The sequence below is a fragment of the Syngnathus floridae genome, chromosome 2 (assembly GCF_059516105.1).
Source record: "Syngnathus floridae isolate MCC-2025c chromosome 2, RoL_Sflo_1.0, whole genome shotgun sequence".
Lineage (NCBI taxonomy): Eukaryota > Metazoa > Chordata > Actinopteri > Syngnathiformes > Syngnathidae > Syngnathus > Syngnathus floridae.
In genome coordinates this window covers 5,190,001-5,199,025 of record NC_142414.1, presented here as the reverse complement: position 1 = coordinate 5,199,025, position 9,025 = coordinate 5,190,001, and the positions used below count along the sequence as shown (strand labels likewise).

Below are 9,025 nucleotides of genomic sequence, written 5' to 3'. Positions count from 1 at the left end.
TCTATGGATCTCTCTTCCACCTCCGTGGCTGGAAGTCCACGCCGCCACACGCCTGGAAGTTTGTTTTGTTAAATAAAGAGCCGTTTACCAAACCTACGTCTTTCCTTGTACTTTGTTAACGCTACAATATAGTGGTATACTAGATCTGTGGAATAACGACGAGGCTGATGTCAGGGTGCACGCGCGGCGTTGTTGACAAAGGACGAGGAATTTGATCGACGGATTTAATGATTTAGAGTACACAGATGGTTTGATATTATTGCTTATATAATAGTTGTTTGATATCTAATTTATGTATCGTTATATGTGGAATATTTTGAAGTGCAAGCGCCATCAGCGGCCCGCACCCATTGTTGATAAAGGACGATCGATGGATTTAATGAATTGGAGTGACACAGATTCAAGAGAGATTCAAGATTCAAGAGTTTTTTATTCGCCATGTTTGAGCGTGCCAAACAAGGAATTTGACTTCGGTAAATCACAGCCTCTGTTCAACATTTAGGTGACTAACAACAACACTCAGGACATGTGAAGAACGAAAGATATTCTCAAACATCCCCTGATCTTAAACTCCCAAGAGGGCAAGGAAAAACTCAAAACTCCAGCTAGGGGAAATGAGAAACCTTGAGAAAAGACCACAGATGGGAGGGTCCCTCTTCTAGGATGACCAGGCTGCAATGGATGCAGAGAGGACACATAGTACAAACAGTGTAGACAAAAAAGGTGTGGAAAGCAGGATGTTATTGCACAGTAATGACTCTGAGACTCTAAGAGTGGTGTGAGTTCATCAGAGCGACCGCCTGGGGGAAGAAGCTGTCTCTGTGTCTGCTGGTTTTAGTGTACAGAGCTCTATAACGGCGTCCGGAGGGGAGTAGTTCAAACAGGCTGCAACCTGGGTGCGAAGGGTCTGTTGAGATGTTACTTGCACGTTTCCTGGTCCTGGACAGGTACAAGTCTTGGATAGATGGGAGGTTGATTCCCATTATCTTTTCTGCAGTCCTTATTGTCCGTTGCAGTCTGTGCTTGTCTTGTTTGGAGGCCGATCCAAACCAGACAGTGATGGAGGTGCAGAGGACAGACTGGATGATGGCAGTGTAGAAGGTCTTCAGCAGCTCCCGCGGCAGGTCGAACTTCTTGAGCTGTCTCAGGAAGTACAGCCTCTGCTGGGCCTTCTTCCGGACAGAGTCTATGTGGCCGGTCCATTTCAGGTCCCGAGAGATTGTGGTTCCCAGGAACTTGAAGGTGTCTGATGAGAGAATAGTATTACTGCGGATAGTGAGGGGTGAAAGTGGTGAAGGGCCTCGCCTGAAGTCCACTGTCATCTCCACGGTCTTGAGCGGGTTCAGGTCCAGGTGGTTTTGGCTGCACCAGTGGACCAGCCGCTCCACCTCCTGTCTGTACGCAGTCTCATCACCGTTCTGGATCAGTCCGATGAGAGTGGTGTCGTCTGCATACTTCAGGAGCTTCACAGAAGAGTCACTTGTGGAGAAATCGTTGGTGTAGAGGGAGAAGAGCAGTGGGGAGAGGACGCACCCCTGAGGGGCTCCAGTGTTGGTGGTCAGGGTGTCAGATGTGATGCTCCCCAGCATAACACGCTGTCTCCTGTTGGTCAGGAAGCTGGTGATCCACTGACAGGTGGAGGCAGGCACCGCGAGCTGGATGAGCTTCTGTTGGAGGATGTCAGGAGTGATGGTTTTATAAACGTGTTATTTATGTAATCGTTTTTTTATAATAACTCTGAATGTTACGTCAGGTCCGTTCTCAGCTCTTCGTTTGTGTTTGTCACGTTAGCATACCTATCGTTTAGCCTGTTGTTGCTCGTTCATGTCTGTTCTTTGTGTTGGATTTTGTCGAATAAATTTCCCCCCCAAAATGCGACTTATGCCCCGGAGCGACTTATGTATATGTTTTTTTTCACGTTATTGTACATTTTATGGCTAATGCGACCTATATTCCGGAGCGACTTTTAGTCAGAAAATTACGGTATTTTAGGATTGCTCCACAAAAAGCACACAATATCCTCCTTGGAAAGTTTGAGAAAAGACATTTTTATCAATCGGCCATGAAAAAGGGCTTGCAAGGCCCCATTCATCCCCATTGAAGTAATATCAGAATAAGAATGGATACTGCCATTGTGCAGTGTACAGTGCAGTGAAATTGGGATCATTGCTCACGTTCTGTTAAATTTGATTCTCTTACAGCACGATACTGCAGACAGCGACAACGAACGTATGTATTGTATTAGATTTCTTCATGCATCTGACACAAATTGACTTTTCTTCATCTGAAGTGTTGTTCAAGGCATTTTCTGTATTTGAGTTATTGTACAGCCCTGATTGAAACTATTGATGTTTTTGTTTCCCCTCCCCAAGAAATGCCTGACCTTGAATAGTGTAAAAGATGGTTGAAGATGGCAATAGAGAGAGAAGACCAAAGAAGGTCCTAAATCTGACTGAAACCACCACAACACAGGAGGTGTGTTTCTCTTCTCTTTTTTTGCTGGACTCTCATTCTTGTGTTACATTCTTCTCCATTCACTTACATGAGTGCACGGGAAAGGATTTCGTACCCCCACCTTTTAACATTTCAGTCAAAATGCTCCTTTTCCAGTGGATATTTTTTTTAAAGATCACATTTCTCTTTTAATGTTTTGTAGTGCAAATTGCACTTAATATATTATGAGAATGCTCTACCTTATTTGTATGGCAACATATACAAATATTTAACATAATTCATTTCAGCCAATGCAATAAATAAGTTCTTGTGCAAATGGCATTCTGTGTTGTGAGTGGTTTTGGCAAACTTTATTTCACATTGGTGCACTTTGAAATAAATACAAATACAACCAAGTTTTGGAGTTGTGGAAATTCAATCAAGATGTGTTCATTTAAAACACTATGACAGTGTATTGGAGCCTTGTGTGTGCCTGATTTCTTGTGGTTTGTACTGCTGGATTCACTCAGTTTATAATAAGCTTAACTCACTCATGTCAAACAAAGTCTCGCTGACTAAAACAGTGTTTCCCAACCACTGGTGTGCCGTGAGAGATGTTCAGCTGTGCTGTGGGAAACTGTCCAAAATTAATTACGGAGCGCATTGTAAACAGGATCGCCAAACCACTGGTCAGTCAGCGCAAGGCCTGGTCAGCCACTTACTAATTGTGCATGTGTAGCAAATCGGAGAATCTTGAGATTTCATGTTGTGGCATCGGCACATACTCAGTTTATGTGTGTGTTGCTGTGTACTTTTACTAACAGTGACACTATGACGGCTGTGGTGCGTTTTCGGTCCGATGGAAATCAGAGCATGTAGTTCAATGGGAGAACCTGGATTGTTCATTTTTCACCAACATAAAATACACAGTCAAGTCGAGACGCCTCGACTGTGATAGCACTCAGCCGCTGTCAGAACAGCAGAGTGTCTAAAAGTGACTTTGTTCTTATTGTTGCAATATTTAAAGAGCTAGTCTAAAACGGTAAACAAAGTCATATTGATTCTTTTGGATTTTGATCACAATCACTTCCAATAGTTTATTCCTTACACTTTCTAAAATCTTTTTTCAAAAACTCTCACTTTTATTTACAAAAGAAATACAATTTAAAGAATATTTAGTATTTATTTTTGTTCACTTATTTGACTCTCCATACATATATATAGGAACAGAATTTTGCGTCTTTTGTTGTAATTTAACTGATTTTAATATAGAAGCTGGTGTAACACTTAACAGATTTTTGTTAGTGGTGTGCCTCGAGATTTTTTCCAATGTAAAGGTGTGCCATGAACGAAAAAAGGTTGGGAAACACTGGACTAAAATACATTCTCATATCATTTGTCCAACCACGACAGGGACATACATGGGTTTTTCACGGCCAAACCACTTCAGTTGACAGCTTTTTTTTATTGAAGTATAGTTTGCCCATAATAGTGTATTGATCTGAAATAGCTGTGGTTTTGATCCAGTTTTGATATTCATACTGTATTCATAATTTATTATTTTACATAATCAAAACTCAAAATGATCCCAGAATGAGCTTAGCGATAACGATCTGTGCTGATTTGAACAACTATCCATCCATCTATCAGCACCACATATCCTCACGAGGGTCCGAGCCGACTTGCAGCTATTAGACCACAAATAGTTTTGATTGATTGATGTTCATATAGCATGTAAGACTCACTGGACTATAACCCGCAGGTGTTATAAATAAAATGTCCTTATCTCCATTACATGTATTACCACAACGAATCTCTGTACAATATACGTGTCAGGTCTAAGTAACATCAGACATTAATTCACACACTGAAAACAAAGAGAAGACAACCAGTATTCAACAGAGAGGGTTCTGGAGCTGTAGCAACGCTGATTAGCCAACGAATGTTATGTGGTGCGAGGCCTTGGCCGATTCATGACTCCAGCAGTGCAGAGTCTGTCCTGTTACTCCTCAGCTGGTTGGCAGCCGTTTGGCTGACTCGTCCTTGATTGGATATCTCGAAGTGTGTTGAATGCTGTTTTCCTGTGGAACAATGCAACTAGACTTTCTTGCTAAGTTTCACACAATAATAATATTGAGTAAATATGGGATAATTTATATGCAACTACTTCAACAGATAAGTCTTTTCAATAACACAGTCCCGATGAACAACAATCTATAGATAAAAGCTACAGAGTTGACTTAATGGGAAAGAAGTTCTTTTGAACTAAACAACTAGTGAGATAAGAAAGAAAGGGAGTTAAAGGAATTCTCTGGAGCTAGACAGAGAGCTTTGTTGAAGCAAGGGACTCCAACTCGTAAATTATGAGGTCCTTGGTCAGGCTGACCATCCAATTATTCCAACAATAAGAATCACGAAAAATCCATAGATAAACTGCCACAGGGTTCAACACTTATGCAAAAAGTAGCGGCTTATAGTCCGAAAATTACAGTACATTTGATAGTCACATAAAACACTCGTACCAAACTCTTGTGGTTAAAAACAATGTCTAATTCAGTCAGTGTTTTTTTGAATGCACGTGAATCAGATTGACAAGATTTACTCACAAATGATGCACACCGCCAACAAACTCAACAGTATGCATGCAATCTTCACGATACTGCCCATGCGGAAATTACAAGTCAGTGGTTCAGACACTCAAAGACTGGAATATTTCATATAAAGTATAAATCACATTGTGTCATTTTCTACAAGATGGGTAGTTTTTGTGTCACTGACCCTTCACACTGTGCCATTTGAGAAACTGCTTTCCAGGATGCTATGTTGCAGTTAACACTTGTGTTTGTGTTATTTTTAGAATGAGAATATCTGTGTTGGGAAAGTTTATTTTCTACACAATTTAGTTCAAAGTTCAACTCACAAATATTAAAATAAGCTTTTTCAGTTCACAGTTAATAATTTAAAATGTTTTAACTAACTTCATTGTTCCAAAAATGAAAAATTCATAGTCGCTCCCCCCTATCCCCCATCCAAAAAAATATGTTGCTGCGAGCTGTTACCCATACAGTAATCCCTCACCACTTCACGCTTCACCTGTTGTGGCTTGACTATTTTGCGGGTTTTATAAGGAATTCATGGGAAAAATAATTTTGGTTCTTTTATTTACTGTAAAGGTAGAATACATGCACAGAACAGTGTGGGAATGGTTAAGGGAATGGGAAAGGTTTATGTTGCATAAAACTACACCTAAATCTTCATTTTATGCGCTTTGGGGTCCAGAATTTGTGAATCGTGTGAACCCCGAAAACGTGTAAGAAAGTCTTGTTTTTTAGAAAGGCATGATTTTAGGCAGCCGAAGGTCTTCTTTGTTACGTTAATTTAGGTCAGGCAAGCACTTGCACTTCTACATATATTATTGTGATATTGCACAGCACTGCTGTGGCCCTTCAGAATAAGCACGTTTAACTTTTGTGGCGTTAGAACGTCGAGGTACAGCGTACCGTATTCTTCGGACTAAAAGTCGCTCCGGAATATACGTCGCATCAGCCATATAATGCACAATAAAGTGAAAAAACAAACAAACATATAAGTCGCTCCGGTGTATTAGTCACATTTTGGGGGAATTTATTCAACAAAATCCAACACCAAGAACAGACATGAACGAGCAACAACAGGCTAAACGATACAGTATGCTAACGTGACATAAACACAAACGAGAAGCTGAGAACGGGCCTGATGTAACAATAACAGTTATTCAAATAACTGCAACATAAATAGCACCTTTAGCAAACCATCTGTGTCACTCCAAATCATTAAAGCCATCGATCGAGTTGGTCCTCCTTTATGTAAACAAGTCTGACGTCAGCGGCGCGTTGCAGTTCAAATTTTTCTACAGGCCCATATAACATTATATAAACTATGTCTGAAATACCAATAATGAAAACAACAATTTTATTGAACCATCCGTGTCACTCCAAATCAATAAATCCATCAGAATCTTCGTCTTCCATGTCATTTGGGAAAAAAAAAAAAAAAAAACCACAGCTGTTGACGCCGGAAAGACAATGTGCGCCGTGGACGTCAGACTAGATATATCAAATAAATGTAATATAAACAAGAATTTTATCAAACCAGCCGTGTCACTCCAAATCAATAAATTCATCAGAATCTTCGTCTTTCGTGTCACTTAAAAAACAAACAAACAAAAAAAACAAAAAAAAACCACAGCTGTTGACACCGGAACCACGTGCGCCGCTGACGTCAGACTACATATATCAAATAAATGTAATATAAACAACAATTTTAACGAACCATCCGTGTCACTCCAAATCATTAAATCCACCAGAATATTCGTCGTCTGTGTAAAAACAAAAACAAATAAACCCCCAGCTGTCGATTCCGGACCTACGTGCGCCGCTGACGTCAGCCTCGTTGTCAGTTGGCGGCTCCAATTATTCCACAGATCTACGTATATAACTATATTTTAGCATTACCAAAGTACCAGGCAAGACGTGGGTTTGGTAACCGACTCTTTATTTCACAAATCAAGAGCTCAACATGTGAGCCAACACACGCAAGCGCCCTGGATCGCTCTTTCCGCACCCCCCCCTGCTGCCTTCACTGCCTCCCTAGAAAATCAGAAACACTGAAGTCTAACAACGTACACACTGCTACTCTAAATAAACTATATCAAATAACTATAACATAAATAATAGTTTATCAAACCATCTGTGTCACTATAGTGACATAAGTGATCAACTATACTCATAAGTAAAGTGTTAATGATCAAGTAAAAATTTGTGAAAAATTTCACATATAAGTAGCTCCTGAGTATAAGTCACCCCCCACCCAAATTATGAAAAAAAACAAAAACAAAAAAAACGAAAAATACGGTACTCAAGCAGCAGGAAAGCCCCTATTTACCTCCACCGTTCTGTATATTTGATTTCTTTTTCCATCCTATTACTATAAAGCAGGCAATGAGTCTATGGATGTCCAATATTTGTTGGAGACTGAAACTGGCTAAAACAACAAGTGCAAGTTAAACATGGGGAAACTAGTAGAAAGTGTAGCTGCCAGCAAGCATTTTTGTAAGCAAGACAAAAGTGTCAGTGAGGTCAGCACAATTCTTTAAAACCCGCCAGCATCCACACTTGTCAGCAGCATGCTCAATGCCTGTGCCCGCTGTCACCGTCCCGTCCCTGACTGTGGATTTTCCAGTGCTTTATGCGACCTGAGCTGCACAATGCAAACTTCTGCCTAATCACTTCTGCTGCCACGTGGACTGTTTACAAGTATCTACATCAATAAATGACTAAATAGAACATCGACACCAAGTCAATAAGCTCTTAAATCGTTAATCTGACATTTATGTATTTATTTTATATCCTGGTATTCGTTGTTTAATACAACATGTGTCAGCGTGAGCTGCTGCATTTTTAAATATATAAAAATATATATGTAAATATTATATGTACAGTACACACACACGCACACACACAAATACATACGTGTATATACAGTAATCCCTCATTTATCGCGGATAATTGGTTCCAAAAACCACCCGCGATAAGTGAAATCCGCAAAATACGGTCACCCTCTTATCTGTACTTTTTTTTTTATCTGTACATTTTGTGTCAATAAATGTATATAAAACCATTTGAGCATATTTCAATATTTGAACATTAAATAATTACAAATAATTAAAAATAATACATTAAACATGTAAATAATACATTCATAGTATAAATAACATACATTTTATAAATAAATATTGTAAATATAAATATTATACGTGTGTGCGTGTAACATGTTAACAAGAAGTACAGGGCAGGCTAACGAGTTAGCGGAAAGACGCTAATTCGCGATCGTGCTAACACGCGAAAACGGACCTGTAAAGGAATTCAAATGAACCAGGGCTGTGGACTTGGACTCGGGGACTCGGTCGGACTCGGTCATTTTTGCCGGACTCGGACTCGGTCGGACTCGGTCATTTTTGCCGGACTCGGTGCTGATTTTGACCGAGTCCACCGAGTCCGACAATAAAAAAAAAATACGTTCAATTTTATTTTCATCATGCTGCTGAGAATGCGCGTAGGAATACTGTCCACAGCCCTGCTTACGATCAATGCGGCCACGTTGAGTTGCACTTAGGCTAATGTTTACATTATGTACCAATGTCAAGGATGATTATGTCACCCAGCTTATATCATTATTTTGATTTTGATCTAAATTAGCCTTGAATAAAGACTAAGCAGTCACATGAATTAACAGAAAAAATGGACAGCCGGACTCGGACTCGGACACGGACTCGGTGGTCAAGAGGCCGGACTCGGTGCAAAAATCCGACCGAGTCCACAGCCCTGAAATGAACATTTGGAGCAATACTACATTGTCCTAAAGGTTAGACACGTGATCGTTCATTTCTCTTGTTAGGAGACCCACTTACATCGTCAATGACTCCTCTACCACTGTAACCGACATATGTACACTAAAACAGGAAGTGGTATCGCCTGAAAACAGCCTTCATAATAAATCAACCTACCTCAAATTAAAGCACGGCTGAATAACATAAATAACATGGAGAATTCTT

At 40.1% G+C, this 9,025-nt stretch overlaps 1 protein-coding gene across 2 annotated transcripts in view; it reads left to right on the top strand.

The window, feature by feature from the left end:
• The window catches only part of LOC148401320 (prostaglandin E synthase 3-like), a 40,152-nt gene extending 37,377 nt beyond the window's left edge, over nucleotides 1-2,775 (top strand). For both annotated transcript variants that reach the window (XM_088369838.1, XM_088369836.1), the window contains 2 exons: nucleotides 2,202-2,229; nucleotides 2,373-2,775. In XM_088369838.1, the coding sequence (XP_088225964.1) occupies nucleotides 2,202-2,229; nucleotides 2,373-2,392 (48 nt within the window). In that variant the 3' untranslated portion in view covers nucleotides 2,393-2,775. The remainder of the gene's footprint in view (nucleotides 1-2,201; nucleotides 2,230-2,372) is intronic.
• The last annotated feature ends 6,250 nt before the right edge of the window (nucleotides 2,776-9,025 follow it).